Source organism: Taeniopygia guttata, chromosome 3, assembly GCF_048771995.1.
Source record: "Taeniopygia guttata chromosome 3, bTaeGut7.mat, whole genome shotgun sequence".
Taxonomy (NCBI): Eukaryota; Metazoa; Chordata; class Aves; order Passeriformes; family Estrildidae; genus Taeniopygia; species Taeniopygia guttata.
This window is the reverse complement of record NC_133027.1, coordinates 91,529,851-91,549,626: the sequence shown is the minus strand read 5'-3', so window position 1 is coordinate 91,549,626 and position 19,776 is coordinate 91,529,851. Positions and strand designations below refer to the sequence as shown.

Sequence of the window (19,776 nt, the reverse complement as noted above, 5' to 3'; positions counted from 1 at the left end):
GTGGAGTCACCATCTCTGGAAGTGTTGGTTGGAGTAGATGGTTTTGAAGGTCTCTTCCAGCTTTGATTCTGTGATTCTGTATGTTTGTAATCCCAGCTTTGCAGTTACTATCAAGTACTGGGGAGGAAACTCAGTTTCAGAAAGTTAAAACTAAAGCTTTATGTGCAAACCCAGGATATTTTAGTGCCCTTTTGCTACAAGTCGGTGCAAGTCCATCTCTTTTGCTGAGGTTTTTCAAGTAGACCCCACTGTGGGTGTGGCCCAAAATGCAAAGAAGCTATAACGTGGTGCTCAGTTGATAAGAACAATTTTCCAAGTGTTTTTCAAGCACTTTGCTAAGTCTTTTGATAAATACAGAATTTCATATCCTTGCAGTTCTTATCCTAGTTATCCCAACCTATAGGAATGTCTGTATTTACTAATACTCAGAATTACAGTTTCACTGTCCTTGTTTTGATATTTCCTGCAGGTTTGTCTGAGCCCTCTGCTCACTTTATCCTCTCTACTGATATATCATCCCTTTCATTTTTGATAGTATTTCCTTCACTGAGTATTTTTTTTCTAATTGAAAACAGAAATAGAGTGCCTGCATCCTTTAATATAGAACACTATAGAACTGTCTTAAAATAGTGCTAATATCAACTCAGAGAAAAATTATCTATAACTGAAGTTACAGCAGTAGCTTGAGACTCAGGGTGTCTTGTTTAATGGGTGTCTTATTTAATCCCCTCTCCCTGTGGATGTCCAGCATTTCCTACAAAGTTAATACCATTAATTATGTCAAGCTGAGCACCCAGAGGACTATTTGCTTCTGCAAATCTAGAATATTTTCACTTGCTAGGGATAGAAATTATTTGAGTTACGTCCAGGGGTTTGGGGGGCTGAGGGGGGTTTCCCCTTTAATCTGCCCAGAGCTGTTGCAAATTAATTCCCTGCACAAACCTCTGTCTCCACATTGCTATTTATGTGTGCATGTGTATGAGATAATAGAGAGTGACTGACTACAATATATGCATTTAAGCTACTCAGCTGAAAATTACTGAGCATTAAAATCCCCTGGGAATCACAAGACTTCTAAATTAGGAAAGCACATGTCAGTCAGTGTGTGGAAATGAGGCTCGTACAAGAGTAGCTTTCAATAAGAAGAATGAGTATTGTTCCCTGGAGTACATCAATCCCAGTTTGGCCACTCTGTACCAGCTTTTACTATTTCTCTGGAAGCATACATGGGCTTTTGTTATTATTTTTCCTGTCTTTTGTTCCATTGTGCATTTCTATTAGATATGTCTCATGGGCCAGCTATCAAGAGACACACTGCTGTGCTGTGCCAAATGAAGGCATTTTCAACCATAAACAAGGTATTGTGGGTTGAAAAGAACAGTGGACAATGACAAGTCCTGGACTCTTTGTAATTGTTTAAATGTGTTTTTATTATATTGAGCAGTGACACAGAAACTCTGAGAAACTGGCTGATTTGACCTGAGGTTGAAATGAGCAGAATGCCGCAGGGTAGATGAAGGGCTTTGGGAAAGAGGCATTTTTGTTGGTCTAGGCCATCAGTACATCTCTTTTCATGATTAAGGCATGTATTTTAATAGTGGTTAAATTACTTAGAAGTCTGTCCCATCTCAAAAAAATACCAGACACCTTGAAAATCCATGATAACTAGTTGAATCCTATTGATCATCAAGCTTTTAATTCTGAAACTCACACGGGCATGCACTGAAAATTATACTTCTACACTTTCACTGAACTGAAAGAATAGTCTGGAAAAACTATGTGGTCACAGGTGATTAATTTCTATCAGTACTTTATTTGTGTGCAGAAGAGCTTAGCAGAATGGTAAAAGACTCAGAATAGGAGCTGACTTTGTTTGTTCAGGATTTGTAGGTCCTTTTTGTTGCTGCCAGAGGGTCAGTGTTTAAAATCATCATTAGTAGAGTATGTGAGAACATTTTCTAAGGTGTTATTTTATTGTTCCCAAATTGAAATGCTCAAATCATAATGAGGAGCAGAGGGATGAGCAGGGATCATGGGACATGGGGTCCCTCATTAGACAGGTGAGCCAACCTAGCATTCGCCTGCACATTGTCCATTCCCATGGCAAAACAAAAAAAACCCTTGTAATGAGCTCTCCCTCTAGCTAACAGCAGTAACTTAATAAATAAGTACAAGACATGACCACAGGATTCACCTGCCCCTGGTTTGAGGTGCTCCCTGCTTCTTGAGTGTCTCCCATTTGTTTCCATCCTCTCCATCCAGAATTACACTCTGGGAGTTAGGAAAGCATTTAGGAACACTGTATGTGGAAAGTCAAACAGGATTTCTCCTTTTGTCAGTAGTGAGTCAGACCTGACCTGAAACCAGTGTGGTTTTTAAGAGTCTTTCCATGAACTTTATTGTCTTCTTATTCAGTTCACTCTGCTTTTCCTGGTGTAGCTTCTGGTTTTATCTCCTGAAAAATAGGGTAGTGCCCTCTGTATCTTCAGTTTAAAATAGAGATAAATTCTTCTTAAAACTTAAGCCTGCAGTCAGGGGCATGCTTCAGGTTTTTTTGCAAAAGAAGTTCATGCTCTGATTGCAGCCAGCAGCAGAGGGTCAAGCTCAGAACAATCCTTAAACAGAAAGAAAACACAAAACTGTTGCTGTTCCTTAGTAAAGAAAAAAACCCAAAATTTTTTTTTCTCATTTTTAATAGTTTTATTAAATATAGTAAATATATTAGTGTGTATTAGGTGTATAGCTGCACAGATATGTGTTGGTCTCCTTCCACTTGCTTCAGGAAGGAGCAGGAGCTCTCACTGATGTGAGTCAAAGAACCAGCATCATTTTCACTTCTCCCATCCAGAGGATCTCTTCAGAGATTTGTGCTGCCATCAGTCCATTGCAGATTGGCTTTCTCCTGGAGACTGAGTTTCAGCCCAGCTCACATTTGTCTGGAGCGCTGGCTCTGCAGGCTGCCTTGACACACTAATTTAATTTGTGCTTCTCAATTCATACTCTCTCATTTAGGATCAAGTATGGGGAAAGGTTACAATTAATCAGAGCAGGGGAACAGAGCCACCAAAGCTAATGATGTATTTCTGCATTTGGGCTGCTCTGGAGGGGAACAATTGAGGTCCTTGTGGTACAGAAAACTATTATTAGTAAGTAAAAAGTATCAAAAGAAAGCAACCTGCACCCATCTCCCAGTTTTACAATCTATGTTTCTGTCAGGTTTCTTAAAAAATAAGCATTTTATTAATGCTCCTGCCTGGAACTGGGTTTTTTGGCTGTGTGGCTCACTTGGGAGAAAATGTGCCTTTTCACAGGACCTTTTCACAGCCCTTGGTGCTGCCCCCGTTTGGGCTCACAGATGATACTCAGCATGCATGAAGGCAATTTTTATATGCTAATAACATGCCCATCCACAAGGGAAAAGAGCTCTGATGCTACTTGCTTAGCTGAGGAATCACAGGGAATCCCTGCAGAAAATACAGATAATACTTCCTAATAGAAGATGAACTAATTGCTGGTTGTTTAAAAGCAAACATGTTGCTGGGCTGGGGCAGACAGTGAACACAGAGCCCCTCCTGAGAGAATATTTTCAGCCCAGCCTGTGCTGGAGCAGCAGTGAGGTGTGTGTAGGAAATCCTTGCAGGCTTGCCGGGGTGGCTCAGGGTCATGGTGAGCACACAGGTTTTCCTGGAGTTAGTAGGACACTTTATCTGGCTCCCGAAATACCACAGTAAAAAATAAAGCTTACATAGCTATAGCACAGAGTAATTAAAAGTTCCATTTTAAAGTAAAAATTCCCATCTCACTTCATTATTCTAGGTACTGACTTTGTACGGTTATTGTGTGTTTTTATGTGTGGCAGAATTTCAAAGACCTTTACTCAGGGTTATCTGGGGCCATTTGGGATGGCAAGGGCTGTTGTCACTGCTTAAGGGATGCACTTGGAAGACTGGAGGTTTTCAAGATTACAAGATGTGAAAGTTCTTTCCAAGTTTTGTAGTCTTTTTTAAAAGAGCAGCTATTTGGAGGAGGAACAAAAATTTGCTCTGACTTTTTTATTGGGAACAGAAAACAGGGCAGAGTTAAACAGAGTTTAAGAGTTAAACTCTTATTTTGTAGACTAACTGAATGACTCTTAGGATATGATAAAAGATACAAAATACCATTAACCTTAGAATGAAGTAATCCTTTTTTTCATTTTATTCCTACTGCCTTTGATCTAATTTGCTGTAAATATGAAAATTTGTTCTTTGAGGGCAGTAACATTCTGGAAAGTCTGGACTTTCAGCTTTTCATTTCATCAATCTTGGAGTGTCCTCTGATGTCACATACAGGAAAGGGACAACTCCTGGAAACCTCAGGATGGGACCAAACTTCTAAGAGTGAACAAACCTGTGACCTCTGTGTGAGCTGGCAGGGCTTTAACCTTTTGTGGGAAAGCTACTGCTGGAAATCCTGTCCTGAGCACAGCCTCCCATGGGAGAGTCTGAATGGGCACCCAGAATAGTACTGCCACCCTCTTGCTCCAGTGTGTGGGAGTGGAAGATGCTTCTTGCTGGAAAAACCCCTTCATCTGGAACTGGGAGGCAGCACAATGAGTGCAGTATCTGACTGTGTGGATTTATTTATAATTTGCTGGTGTACATCACACACCTTGCACGGGCATCATCTCAGGAAATTTTCTCTGTGGGGATCTGGTCTGTCTGTGAAGGACATGGGTAAAATTTGGACCTGCCTGGGAGCCCATGGCACTGTGATGTCAGTGAACTATTTCTGTGCATAGAAAGGAGTGCAGTGCAAAGGAGCCAAGTCTGGCATAGACTTAGCAGGCACGGTGTGCTGATTAGCATGTAAGTTGATTTGTTAGGCACCACAGTAAACAGCATTAAGGGCAAAAGCAGTGATTGCTCCTGAGTGTTACCTGGTGCCTGCAGCAGCCAGTGGAGCTGTGTTACTCAGCCTCCTGGGCAGAGATAAAGATTAAGACAAAACTGCAGTTGTAGAAGGGTTTGGGTAACAATATTCAGAGCACAGCTCCCACATTTCTCCTGTTGTCCCTGTTCCTTTCCTATTCCCTGGTGGTACATCTGGGACCAGCCTTGCTGTGGGTTACTCAGGAGAGGTACTGAGTACCTCATTAGGTGCTGCAGTAGTCTGATTTTCCCCCCAGTACTGCATTTTCCTCTAGTAAGTGTTATGTCCCTATTTTTCCATCATGGCTTTGGATCAGAAACTCTGTTATCTGTAACACTTGTGCCACGGCTAGGCTGTGGGTTGAGGAGCCCTTGGCATGGCTGCCTGGAGCTGAACAGGCTCAGCTCTTGGCTCTCCCATTACAGAGCAGACTTGCTTTAGGTGTCGTGCTGTCCTGCTTACTGAGCTCATTCTTTGCTGTCACTAAAGGGCTGCCTCCTCCAGACCTCACATTTACAAGCACAAAATTCATGTGCTGCATCATTTCAGCATAAGAGCAAGTAAAGAATCTGTAGAAATGCCCCAGTGAAGCACTGCAGTGGTGAGTCCTGTTTTCCCCCCAAAACCAAGCCCAGTGCCATGAGTAGTAGCTCCCCCAGCCCCTTTGTGTCAAGTGTCACCTTGTGCCACGTGCCACTGGAATCATCCAGACTATGCCTTGGCAAGGCATGTGCAAGGAGAGGACAGACATCCTGGTTGTGCTCATCCCACCAAAATAGCATCAAATTACAAGTACAATACCTCTCATTTCCTCTACTTCTGTGGGAGTGAGCACAGGAGGAGCTGCACAGAGAGGTGGCATTTGCTGAGAGCCCTGGCACAGTCAGGGCCACGTTGGAAGCTGTCAGGAAGAATTAAGTAAAGGGTAAGTGCTCTGGCGTGGGGATGGCTCAGAGGCAGCTCTGCAGAGCTGTCCTGCAGCCTGCCTCCTCCCTGTGCCTCTGATAAAGGCTGTCCTGTTGTCTGGGGGATGTTTTCCCAAGTAATCCCATTAGGAAATTAGGGGTTCTTAATAACTGTGAGAGGATTGCTGTTTTCTGTGAATGGGTAGGTGCCTGAATGAATTTCATACATTTTGTGCTCTTGATACAAATTTCATAAGTTTTCTGCTACACAAACATTATCCAGCATCCTGGAAAGCTCCGTCAGTCCTCTTCAAAGCACTTGGGTTATTCCTAAAATGTCTTGAAGAACATGTAGTCACTTACCAGGGATGTTTTCTGCTTCCTCACCTGATTAAATAAGTCCTTTCTTTTTTGTGTCATATCAATAGAGCTGTGGGAAAAACTGAATCATCACTCCATTTTTGAGGTATGAGGACCAAGCACGTCAGTGGGGACTGATTCAGGACACTTACAAGCCCAGAGCATAAGGTTTCACAGACTTGGCTGCCCCAAACCCTCATCCTCAGAGAGATGAGGAAAACAGGCAGCATCATTTCCATTCTTTGGGAGAAATGAGGGGAAATGAAGCTTCCTTGTGACTGCTGTGTATGTCACAGCTTTTTGGAGGGACTATGCTGAGGGGAGGTTGGCTTGGATTTGCAGTGAAATGGAGGTAACTTGCTGGCTGGTATCTTGTTGAGTGAATGTGCTGTTCATTTTAAAAAGTGGTGTGCACTGTGCCAGCTGATGGGCTTTTAGTTAGCTGATGTTGTTTGGAGCTCGGGAGGACTTCAAGCATCCAGCAGCTGCTTTGGGATGCAAGTCATGTGGGAAACCCTGGCATTGATCAGAGGAAAAAAAAAATGTCTAGAGCTGATGGTTTCAAATGTTACTGCAATAGTCTCATGAATTCCCGTCCCTTGAGGCGAATGAAATCAATGCAGTGCCATTGATCTGCAGCTGGCTGCCACTGGTGGAACCACTGCCTGACCTGGGGCTGCTTCTGTTTGAGCCTGGAACATGGAGAATCTCTGAACAGAGAGCAGCCACAATGGCTTTGGAAGCATGTCTGCAAGTGCCACATGGTACCCAGCAGACCAAAGAAAAATGAAACAATTATGATGCCAGGAAAGGAAAAAATACACATATCAAAGTGATTGTATTGTAGGAGGTTTTGGGAGAGGAAGGGGAGGAAGATACACAAGTTAACAGAGCTGATGGGAAACTGTCAAAAGAGCAGGAGATTTTGGGAAGTTCAGAGTAGGGTAGAAAGCCAGAGAGAGGTGTGTGGAACATGAGACCTGTGAAGAGAGTCCAACAGGAGCAAGTCTGCTCTGCCTAAAAGAAATACCCACAAAAAAAGACAATCACCTACAAATACACGGGGGGGACTTATAAAGCAGCCAGCAATCAATTTTCAAATAATGGACTTGATCTTTAGATAAACTAATAAAAGGCAGTGAGGGTGGAATAAATGCCTGATTTATCACCACATCTTTCCTTAGCTGCAGCAGCAACACAACCATGTTTTCTTCTCTGAGCTTCTCCTCTCCACCTCCCGAATTAAAGTCGTAAAGTCGGGAGCAGACTTTCATTAGAGAAGCACCTCTAGAGCTGTGATAGAAGAGCACTGGCAGCCTCCTCACCCTGCTGCTATTTCAGATCCTGCTCAAGTGCTTAGCTAGCCCTGCTTGAAATGGCCCAGAGAGCAGGGTGGAGGAGTACTGTGAAATGGCAGAAAGGAGGCAGAGGATGTTTCCAGGACAGGACAGTATGTCACTGAAAAGCAGCAGGACCTCTGCCTGTTTCCCTGGGACCAGGAGTTTATCTTTGCCTTGCACAGCAGATTTCTGGAGTCCTCCAGAAAGTTCTAAACCTGCTTCAATAGAATTATTAGGCTGCACTTCATTTTAAGGTGGGACCCACCAACCCAAGTATTAATGCAGGTGGAGAGTATTGGCTATTTCCTGTGCCAGTAGAATGAGCAAGTACCTTTATCCCTCTCAGTTTGTAGCTCATGCCTCCTTCCAATGAAACTTCTCTTGCCCCAGCTAATCTATTAGCCTGTGTTCCCCTGTGTGCTCTGAAACCCTCCTGCTGCCTCCCCACGTTCCTCAGGAACTAAACAGACAGGAGGAAAGCAAATCAACTCAGTCTTATCAGGAAATAACAATAAAAATTTACTACAAAGTTCACTTTCTGTAGTGGAGGAACTGTAAAAATTAGCTTTAGCACGCCAACCCAGGTGGATCCAGTGACAGAGAAGCTGGGAAGGTCACATTTCCTCCAGCTCTCCAGCTCCTTGCTTGTATAGGATTGGAAGGACTCCTGTCTCTTCTCCACACCACCTGCACAGGAACTAGAAGAGCTGATGCTCCTTCCTGGACCTTCAAAGGCGTAGGGCTATGATGTGATGAATCCTACCCAAGCCTGCTGGCCAGCAGCCAGGGACCTCTGCCCATCCGGGTGTGAACCCAGGTGCTTTGGGCATGTGGCTCTCACGGCAAATCCTTTCTCTCCTCAAGAAGTCAGGCCATGATATTCGTAATAGCTGATACCTGATGCTTTTTTTAAGCAGGACCCTTCACAAATGCAGAGGAAGGCCCTTGGCCCAGGTTGGAATTAGATCTGAGCTCTCTGTTTTCATTGCTGAAATGGCACAGGAATAATTCCCCTTGGAGTGCTGCTGTGTGAGGCCTAGACCTGACATGGCAGAGCCAGGCTTTTGTCTGGGATGGGTTGTCTTTGCTGGGATGCAAAGCTGTGCCTGCATTTGCTCCCCCTTGTATCAGGGCACAGCTCACCACTTGTCCAAGTGGTGTCCTTGGAGCAAAGCCATCCACTGCTGCTGGTATTGCTCTGAGCTTGGAGCTTCCATGAGGTGCAACTCGCAGCATGAGCAGAGAGAGGAGTACAAAAATGAACCTGGGGCTTTTTTCCTGGGAATTTCTTTGTTTCAAAAGGCCTTATGGACATACATAGTAAGAGACTGGGTTCATTTCTTTACCTTTCTTCTTCTTTCAGAAAGGAGGTAGATAAGTGCTTGCCTTGCACAGATCTCAGTGTGCGCAGTGAAGTTCACGGAGTAGCTGGTTAATGACATCTACTATAGTTCCACGTGAAGTAGAGACAGTGGCTGAGGGATACAACAGAGTGTAAACATGTAGCTTTTTATCTTTTCTCTAGATCTTTCCACCATGTTCGGGAAAAAGAAGAAAAGGCTGGAGATTTCCGGGCCCTCCAACTTCGAGCACCGGGTCCACACTGGCTTCGACCACCGGGAGCAGAAGTTCACGGGGCTGCCCCAGCAGTGGCACAGCCTGCTGGCAGACACGGCCAACCGGCCCAAGCCCATGGTGGATCCCTCATGTATCACTCCCATCCAGCTGGCTCCTATGAAGGTACCGTGCGGGGTCCCTCACAGCCCCTCAGCCTGCCTTTAATTGCCTTAATGTCACCTGAACAAAGCAATGCCAGCAGCATGTGGGTTTTGCATGTCAGCTGTCCTGGGAGGCAGGCACGGCTGGGAGGGAGCTGCAAATGCAAACATTTATCAGCAGAGCTGCGAGGAAAAAAGGATAAAATTTGTGTATAAAACTTGTGGGAGTGTCTCTGAAGAGCATGAGTCACGGGTCTGGCGGGGGCTGAGCTTTCACGCTTCTGGGCTGCAGAAGAAAAAGTCACAAGTCCCAGGGGAGACCCAAAATGCTGCTCCTCTGCAGCATAAAGCTACTTGATAATTAATTTAAGAACAGTGCTTTAGGCAAAAACAGTTTGGAGCAAGGGAGAGAGGGAAAAGTACACCAAAGGAAAGAAATTAAATTGCTTGTTCAGCCGGGCAAGGAGCTCAGGGAGGGATCTGATTGCACCCGCTGCTGGGGGTAGGATGTGGTGATGGAGCTGAGCTCCTCAGTAGGTAGAAGAATGAGGGGACACAGCCCAGATTGTGGCTTGGGGGGCTCAGGCTGGACACCTGGGAAGAACACTTGGCTTAGAGGGCAGAGCAGCATTGGACAGGGATCCATCAGGATTTCAGGCTCAGGATTCTGGCTAATTGCCCCCGATTCTGCAGTTTCTCTGGGACTGCACATCCTGACATCCACGTGAATCACAACTGTGTATGGTGGTAGCCAAGACCCTGCCAGCCATGCACCTTTCCCTGCCATGCATCTGCAGAATAAATTGAGGATTTCATTTTCATGTGGATTTTTCTGTAGCAAGGGAAAATCAGATAATCCTGCGAGGACGGACCCTGTAGTTATATTTGCTAAGTGCTCTTTGCTAAATTTACATTTACTGCCTGCTCCGGAAGGGCACTCATCACTTGCTGATCAGGGCTGCTGGGTGCTGCTGCAGGACAATGGGGATAAAATCAAGGTCTTTTTTTTTTTTTTTTTTTTTTTCTGTAATAAAATATCTTGCTGATAATAGTGGCCCAGAATAATGAGGAAAAAGATAGGTAATCTTTTTCCTGCTGGTGGAGGAGGGCAACTTTGTTCCAAAGCCCTTCTTAACACCAGAAATATCTCTGGATGTTTTGACATGAATACATGAAGATGTTTTAAAATGGGGGGGGGAAGGAGTTTATTATCTTGCAGAAATACCCTCTATTTCCTACAGTTCTGGAGCTATATATCCCTAAGCTTAAAAAGTATTAAATTGCATTACTTTTCTCAGCATTATAAAGTTCATATGAATCTGGGTCTTGGCCTTTGGATGTGTGCCCCTGGATGTGTGCAGAGCTGAGTTCATGTCCCACTGAAATAATACATGGTGAAGGACCAAGTCCCAGATGGGAATTTGGCATGTTTTGAAGTACAGAAAATCACTGTTGGTTCTTTCCAAGAAACTTTAAATTCTTGCTTTTCTCCCTGTGTGTCAGGGGTCTACATATGTGCATATGCTAGGGATGTACTTTTCAACTAAACTGTCCTGTGCCAGGAAAGGGCTGGGGCCAGGAGTCAAAATGTGGCTCCCAATCCAAGCTCATTCTTACAGTGTAGCCTTGGGCCATGGTGATCCTTGATGCTGCCTGCATCCCAAGCATCTTCCCAGAATGTGTGTCCCAGGGACAGGGTGCCTGCAGCCTGGCACCCTCATGGGGCTTAGCACAAAGCATCTGCAGAGACACATCCAGGAAGGAGGTTCTGTGCAGGTGGAAAGTGTGAATTTGGAAGGAGATTACTCACCTGCAGTTGATTGCATGCCCACACATATAGATAGGAGAGGAAATGGGGTTAAGACTGAAGGATTGAAGAAATTGTGCCTTCACCATCCTGTTTCTTAGCCTCTCTGAGACTCAGTTGCAGCTAATTGAAATGGGGCTCCATAACAGTGCTAGAAAGTTTTAATAGCAACTAAGAGGCATTGACTATCAACTGAGAATTGGCTTTTAACTCTATTGCAAGATACTAGTTTAATGTATTTTTGTTAAGAATTAACATGCTATGTTTTGATACAGCTTAACTTACAGAGAGAAGCTGAGTTGCAGTCACTTTAAAATTAAGAATATTTAATGTTGCTAAACTAGTTTGGCATAAACATTTAATTTAGACTAATTTTAAATGTGTGCACTTGCACCAGTACCTTTAGTGTTTAACAGGTATTTGACACTGAGGATTTCCTAACTTGGCTGAAAACTGTAGATTTAAGATGCACTTGCAGTTCATGAAGATAGGAACCAAAAGTTCTGGGATCTCAGTATTGTTTAGAACTTTCCTCTTGTCCACACAACAGCTGATAGTTCAGTTAATGCACTGATGTGTAGCAGAAGATCCACAGTTGTGCCCTGAGTGACAGTATTAAGTCAGGCTGAGGCATTTGGCCAGAGTTCATGCTGTGAACATACATATGCATACAGCAGCTCTGTAACTCTGCTCTTATGTACTCCTAAATTTCTTTTCCATGTAATTCCTTCAGTAGTGACTGTCTTTGTGGTGTGAGGCAGCAGTGGTCCTCCTAACTGGTGCTCCTTCATGACTGAGGAGTAGCACAGATCAGAGGGACACACTTTGACAACACCATTTCTGGTTTTGAGACAGAACTGGTCTTTGCTTGCTTTAGGCTTCACCCAGAGCTGAGGCAGAGGAAGGGAAAGACTTTTTTTGCAGCTTTCTCAGTTAGTGGTGTTTGCTGGTTTCCCAGCCTGCAAAGCAGATCTTTTGGTGTGTAATGTCTCCCTTTGGGTGAAATCAATAAATTATAAATACTCTCACTGCTCTGTCTCTGCTCAAAGGCAGCAGCAGCAGTGATGATGGCGAGGCAGTGCCCTGGGCTCTCAGATATCCTGGGGGATGTCACCCCCTGCCTCTGTGCTGCCTGCCATGAAAGGCTCCTGGAGCTTTGGCACGCGTGCGGCGGCTACCTGTCATGGAAATATCAGCCCATGAATCCCAACCTCAGCTGACTGTACAGAGTCGTTCACTTCAAAAACCACCAGAGACAATAATGGGATTCCCCTTCTCAGTGTGGCTGACCCAGATACCAGCAGAGGATTGTGTATTTCAGGTGCAAGCACAAGTATAGCACAGCAAAAAACTTCATGAAAAATAGAACAGCAGTGATCTTGATAGGTTTGAGGGGTAAAGACAAGGAGGGGATGAAAAAAGGCTGATTTCCCACTTAAAACATCCCTGCATGAAAAATGTGAACAGCCTGTATCTGCCTGTACTTAAAATAGACTTCATAAAGTCTGACATCCTGTTGCCAGGCCTCTTGGTCGTCTTGCTTCAGTACTTTGTGGTTTATTCCATGTGTACATGGGGCTCATGGTTTGCTGTTTGTTCTCAGCACACAGTATGCTTGGCTTATCTTTGCCTTTATGCTACACAGAAGCTCCAGATTGTTACCACCCTTTGATTTTTGGAAACTCCAGAATCGATATCTAAGCAAATGCATCTCCACTCCATTCAAAATACCAGGAAAACATACATCAGAACCTTTATTCTGGGGATTTTTGCCAAAAGAGCTCATCATTGGCTTTTGTAAAGATGCTCCATTCACATTCTTCAGTGCCTGCTGCTGTCAGTGAGAGCAGGGTGGCACTGAAGACTTGTTAAAATCCTTTCCCATGTTTTCTAGTGCAGGGACCAGCTGAGCATCCTCACTTCCGTCAAGTTACTGGAGGGAAAAATGCCATTTGTTCCTGAAAAAATACCATAATGGGATTATTCTTTAGTTCTCTGTGCTGCTTCATGTGTCAAGTCTCCATTGTGATGGTTTTGTTGGTGCCTTGGGTAGTTTCATCCATCCACACCTTCAGCAAGATCAAGATTCCCAACTTGAGAGTGACAGTGCTGAGTTTGTCCTTGAGAAAGGAAGGAGGCAGCTGTCAGTGTTTGGATGGCTAAATATGTAGAAACTTCAAGAAAACTGAATCCTACCTGCTGGGGTCTCCTCACGACCTTCTCCCTTCCTCTGCAGTAAATCCAGCTGGGCTCATGTGGAGAAATTTCACTTTTCCTGTATTTTCTGCCCCATTTCCTTCCCTTGAAGCACAGGTATGAGGGGGTGAGGGCTCTCACTCCCCGTGGTGTGTGCCATGCTGTGAAATGAGCGTTAGCACTGAGGGGTGACACAGAGGGGTCAGTGTCAGCCAAGGCAGAGCAAGATCCTCAGCTTGACATCAGTGCTGTACTGTCAGGAAAATGGCATGAGCCTCCTCAGTGCCTGGGGGCTGGGCTGCCTCCAGGGTAGAGGAAACACTGTCCTTTCCATCCCTTCACCAAAGTGCCCCTGGAGGCCCCATGTCTGAGCTGGGGTGCACATTAATCTCAGATGCACGTGGGGTGTGCCATGAATCCGTGGCAGTTCATTTACCTGTTTCCCGCCACATGTGGGTTTTGCTGAGCAGAGAATTTCTGTAGGGGACAGACCACAGGGTTGCCAGCTTCTCTCCCAGTCTTCCATCCTCATATCTTTGAGGTCTGATCTATATGGTTTGTCTTAAAATTTTAGCTTTTCTCACTTTTGTCTCAATCCTTGACCCCAATTCTGCAGAGTAAGCTTTTATTTTTAAAACTTTTCAAAGTTTCTGCAGATGCATTTCAGCCTCTCTCCTACAAAGAGAAAAAAAAATCAGAAAATGAGTAATTGGTTGTGGCCCTTTTAATACCTCTGACATAAAAATCAAAGCTTTTGTTTACTCTGCATGAAGACAGAAGGAAAAAATGCAAGTATTTCTCTTCCCCATCCTGTTTGGCCTCTTAAAATTTTCCCAACAATGACATTCAAGCCCTAATTAAGGTGACATTTTTTTTCCTACACTTACTTGTCCTTGCTTAGATGGAGGGGATACTGTGCACAGCGATGGTGAGTGGTCAAATACCTCAAAGAGGAGATGATTAAGGGTCCTTGTGTGGGCTTGAGCAGTCAGAAATATCCAGATTTCATTAGAAACCCCCCCCCATGCCTCTCCTCCCCATGTGGAATTGCACAGGGAAAATGCCTGACCAGGAAAAGGGGGATTTAGAAATATAGAGCTGTTCAGAGGCATGGGAGCAGATGGGCAAAGTAGCCTTGTCCTGACCTCTCTTCCTCACCCTCCCAAATTTTTATTTCTGCTTGACAGCTCCTGCCAAGACAGGACCTGGAAGGCTGCTGACATCTCCTGGGCCTTCCTTGTAACCACATCTTGGAAAGTCCCACTTGGTTGTTAATTCCAGGTTCTGCAGTGGCACGTTTGGTCTGGTGCTGGCTCAGCTGGGACAGGGTGAGGGGCTGTCTCCAAGCAGGGCAGGAGCCAGCAGCTTGCAGCACAGCACATCCTGGGTGCAAGGAAAATGTTTTGCCACCAAGCATGGTTGAGCAGCAGGACAGCACCCAGGGGGGACTGTGGGATCTCAGCCTTTGGAAAGGAGAGGGCAAAATGTGATGGCCGACACCCTTTAGCCTGATCAGATTTCCACGTTAACCTAGCTCTGGAGGCACGAGTCCCTTGCAGCCACAGCTCTTCTGTGATTATCTTTATCTGCAAGTGATTATTGTCAGATTTGCAGTTGGCCTGTAAGACAGCCCCACTTCCAATTTATTTTGATCACTGAATAGGAATGCGTGTGCTACTGTATGCTCTTGGAAGAAAATGCTGCCACACATTTAAGTGAAAGTTTTTCTACTGAAAGGATCATGCTTCACCCTTGAGTGCCATTTGTTTTACTGTGTCTGTGAGTGACAATGCTACTTCAGTTATCTCTGTTCCCCTCTACAGATATAATACAAATATGCCATCTAGTGTCCATGTCTGACTTGGTATGAGAAGAGCCAAGTTGACAATTTTGTGTAATCTTGCAGGAATTTAATCACTGGAATTTAATCTTGCAGGATTTTATTCACAAATAGAAATGAGCCACAGTATGAATCAGTGCAAGTACACAGCTCAGAAGTTTTTTTAATTTTATCATTATCATTAGTATGTTCTCATATGTTCTGCATACATAGGAAACTTTTGGATTTATTTCTGATTGTCTGATTTCAGAAAATTTTGTTTTATCTAAGTCCTTTAGAATAACACTTTTTCTGCCTGTGAAGTTGATTTTTACAATAGAGTCACTGTTTAAAAGTCATCTGGAGAATGCCCTCAATATCAAGCTTTAAATTGGGTCAGGTGGTTGGACTGAATGATTGTTGTAGCTCCCTTCCAGCTGAAACAGTCTATCCTATTCCCTTCCATTCCATTCCATTCCATTTCAAAGGGAACACCGCTACCCATGATGCTTTAACTGATACATTCTCAGTTATTCTTTAAATTTTCAGTTTCTGACTTCTTCTTTATAGTTTTGAATTTCTGGCTTTCTGAACAGCAGAGTTCTTGATCAGTAGCTCTTTCATTTTCACACAGTTGTCTTCTGTGCTGCTGAAACATTTAATCCAGCCTGTTTTTCTAGAGCCTCATTTGGAGAGTCAAAACCAGCATCATTATCATTTCAGACTGACTCAAAATACAAGATATTCCTTTGTTCTTCAGTTCAACTAATGTGCCAGAAAGTGAATTACACACATACTTTTTTGGGCAAGATATTGGTCCTTCATGATAGCCCCTCAGATTCAGCCAGGTACATTTGTCTGCAGCTGGACTGTGGACACCAACACCAGGACCTGGCCATCCTAGAGAAACACTGAGGCTGTCAGTAAAAAAAACCCCTCCTAGAACACAGATTAAATACTGTAAGTGGCAAAAAAAAAAAAAAAAAAAAAAAAAAAGTTTTTTACATTCTCTCTTATTACTGCCCTTTAAATGTGCTGAAACGAAGCAGGAGCAATGCCAGGATGCAGGACTCCACTTTGCTCCCCTTTGGACTCTGAAGACAAGCTGCACCCTGCTCTAAAGCCTTTAGTCCATCATTCTGCCCCTCTGCCTTGGAGGGGTGGCATGTGGTTGCCTTTTGATCATGTCCCTCATTGGAAAGGTCCCTGACATCCCCAAAAGAACCTGTGCTGCCATACTCTCCTGCAGGCAGGCTCACACCTCCACCTGCATAGTCTCTCCCCAAGGGAGTGTTGGAGTTTGCTGTCTGCAGTGAGGAGCCCTAAGGAAGTTCTTCAGAAATCCTTTATCTAGCAAGCTTTGCCCGTACAACAGTTGGCATTGGTTTGAATTGCTCCACTTAGATGACAAAGGAGTTGCCTCCAATATGATTAGTAAAGAATGTTTTAAATGCATCAGCACTGACGTTTTATGTAATATTAGTGTTGGAGGAACTTGCAAGGGTAAGCTTTAGTCCTGTTATTGAGAGCTTACATGGGTGAGCAGAACTTTGCAGTACACTGAAAACTGAAAGTAAACTTGGAGTTCACAGTCTACAGCTGCTGAAGCAGAGCAGCCTTTAGAGCTCGAAACCCACATTAACCTACGTCTACACATTAAAGGGCCAGACTCTTGTGCCAGCATTTCAGAAATTGAATCTGGTCTCCTCTGGGTGTACAAGACTGGGAATACTCTCCAGGTAGCACTTTATAACCTAAAACAAGCCAGGAATTAGATCCTGACCAAGGACACTCATAATCAGGTTCTTTTTTTAACATGGAAGTTGGTCCCTGAAGACAAATCTATAGGACACTGTTCCAGTAATTCCTCTGGCTGGCTTGCCTGTCCTGGAAAATGAGCCACACTCCCAGCCTGCTGCCTGGAGGTGGAGGGCTCCATCACTGCTTCATGTGGCTGTTGTTCGTAGCTCCTTCTCATTTCTTCAGCCCAGCTTTTTACACCAAAGCCTTCTCTGTAGTGACCATACTCTCCCTGGGGCCAGGAGCAGAGCTCGGGCCTGGGAAGGACCAGGCAGGTGGAGGTGATGCTTTGGAGGTGATGCTTTTGCTTTTTTTGCCTCCTGGAACCTGTTGCACGGCCATGGTTCCCCAGAGCGAAGCGTAGAAAATAAGCAGTGAGGTGTGAGCAGTGAATGCTTTCCCCATAAATGTTTGGAAGGGCAGGGTGTGTTTTACCAGGATCAGTCACACAGCCCGGCAGGCTCCTCCTTGGCTCGGCTGAGAAAGCCAAACGGGAGCGGCATGTGCTGGGAGATGCCTCGTTTGCACGGGCTGGCCGAGCCTCCAGGGGTGCTGCTGGAGTGCCTCGGGCTGAAAGCTCAGTTAGAACATTCTCTGCTCCTGGTCGGTGGTGGGAAGCACTAGGTGGCAGCAGGCAATCCCTGCATTCCTATCCGTGTATGTCAGTGTCCTGAGAGGTAATGAGGAACCTGCTGGGGCATCCTGATGGCTTTGCTCAGGGCACATGCTTCAGCCCACGTAGTAAAGGTCTCTGGAGGGGATTTCCACAGAAAATGTGTCCTGCAGAATCTGCAGTGTACATCAGCACAGGGTGGTGCTTGCTCCTTCCCTTTCATTCATCCGTGCAGTTGAGTCACTACGCATTCTGCAATCTCAGTGACAGACTTGTCCCTAGGTCTGCTAAGGAACTTGGTTTGAGCCCTTGTAGTCCAGAACAGAAACCAATGACAGTCCCATTGAACCATGTTCCATATTATAGAAATCTTTATTGTCCCTCCCAATCCAAACCATTCTGTGATTCTATAATTATAACCAAACAGCCACATTTATTCAGTTCCAGCAGAGTTTAGTTCAATAGAATCAGAGGGGAAAAAAATGTTGCCAAGCAGCTCACTTACCTGTCGAGCCAAAGCTCCAGGTGTAAATGTGCTTTTTTCTGTCTCCTGCTCTGACATGATTAGATCTGGGCTTTGGTGGCTCTCTAGGAATTTGAAAGTGCTTTGCTGAGCTTTCTTTCTTGTCTTCCTCTTCATGCAGGATCCAATTACACCAGACAAGTGCTATGTATTACCAGGGAACACTGACTTACCTGCAGAGACTTTTAAATGCCTTTTCTGTTGTCTGTGGGATGAACGGTGTGCGCCAGGAAAAAAAGGGCATTTCAGATACAGATCTTTGGAGAGAGAAAAGTGAATGAAAGAGAAGTATTTAGGATGAGCATTTCTGCTTTTTAATTGCTGAGATCCAACAGGCATTAGTAGTTAGCTATCAGGATCACACAGCTAAAAGGATAGCATAAGATTGCGAATTTTACTGAATTTTACAGTTTTGTAGTCTGAGCAGAACAGTAATTGGTATCTGTGTCCTAGTTTGCAGTTAATGATTGCACAGAGCATAGTGCACATGAAGACCCTTATTGCTAAGGCTTGTGCTCCCCTGTGAAGCAGCACTTCCCAGGAGCATGGGATAGATAGGTGTAGAAATCTGGTTTAAACACAGTGGTTTTAATGAACCACCCTGGGAAAATGGTCTGTAGCAGGAGGGGAGGTGTGACTCCCAGCACACAGCCCAGGCCAGGGGAAACAGCCCCGTTTCTCCCTGACCAGCAGCCCTTCCCCTTCTCCCAGCCTTGCCGTGCTGCCTGCGGGGCTGGAGCAGGGAGGAGCTGCTCTGTGTCAGGCAGATTCATTCACTGAGTGTGTCAGAACCAACCCGCTGCCAGCACAGAGGGCACTTGGTGGCGACGGTGTCCAGCAAATGGAATCAGATCAAGATTAGCCTAGAAATGTTTGAGCAGATTCTTGTACACCAGAGATTGTCGTGCTGGGATTGCTTCACCTCTGCTGCAGAGCATCCTCTGAAATCTCCTGCCTCACTTTGTTCCCATCAAGAAGGTGTTTGATTTGCACTTCTCTGTTACAAGAGGGAATAATTAAAATGTCAGCTGAGGAAGCTTCTCGTGTCTTTCATCTCACCTGCCTTGTAAATTTGACCTAAGCATTAGATTTCTGCACAGGAACACTTTTTGCTTCATGTCCATGTTTGCAGATGAAAACGACTCAGTGGCAGTCAGTCCTGCTTCCTTAGGACATTCCTGTGGCTGCATTTCCCATTTGATAATGTCCTTGAAAAGAAAAAGTAATATATTTTCTTGGAAGAAAGAATACTGCAATTTATAATGCAGATGAAATTACTTTTTGTTTTTATTTTGCCAATACAAATTCCTGGATTCCCTGAAATCAAGGAGTGAGCTTTCAGGAGAGGATGAAGGAGTCCAAAGCAGTCAGAGACATCAGTCAGATTAAAAAGTGCTCCTTCCATGTCGTGTGGCCAGGAATGCACAATTTTAGTGTGTTAGGAACAACCTTTAAACTTTCTGGCTGTTTTGAGGCCATGAGACTGAGGCATTTTTTCGCACATTGCCAGTACAGGATGATTTCTCCTGCTGTACCTTGATAGTGCCTTCCCTGCCACCAGTGCTCTGCACACATCACCCTGCCCTTCCTCAGGGTGCTAATCCCAAATTCATAGGGCTGAGATTGCAGGGACTGTCCCAACCCTGAGCAGAGCTCAGGCCAACGAGCCCCATCCATCTGCAGTGTTGGGGACTGAGGCCTCAGCACTCACCAGTATCTTCTTCCTCTCTCTGCCTCTGCCTGATGCTTTATGGAGTGCGAAGGTCATTGACAGCCCTCTGCCA

The 19,776-nt window shown here is 44.8% G+C and overlaps 1 protein-coding gene across 3 annotated transcripts in view; it reads left to right on the top strand.

Moving 5' to 3' along the window:
• The window catches only part of PAK5 (p21 (RAC1) activated kinase 5), a 159,582-nt gene that overhangs the window by 112,675 nt on the left and 27,131 nt on the right, over positions 1-19,776 (top strand). For all 3 annotated transcript variants that reach the window (XM_030268801.4, XM_072927415.1, XM_002199129.6), the window contains one exon: positions 9,042-9,256. In XM_030268801.4, the coding sequence (XP_030124661.4) occupies positions 9,042-9,256 (215 nt within the window). The remainder of the gene's footprint in view (positions 1-9,041; positions 9,257-19,776) is intronic.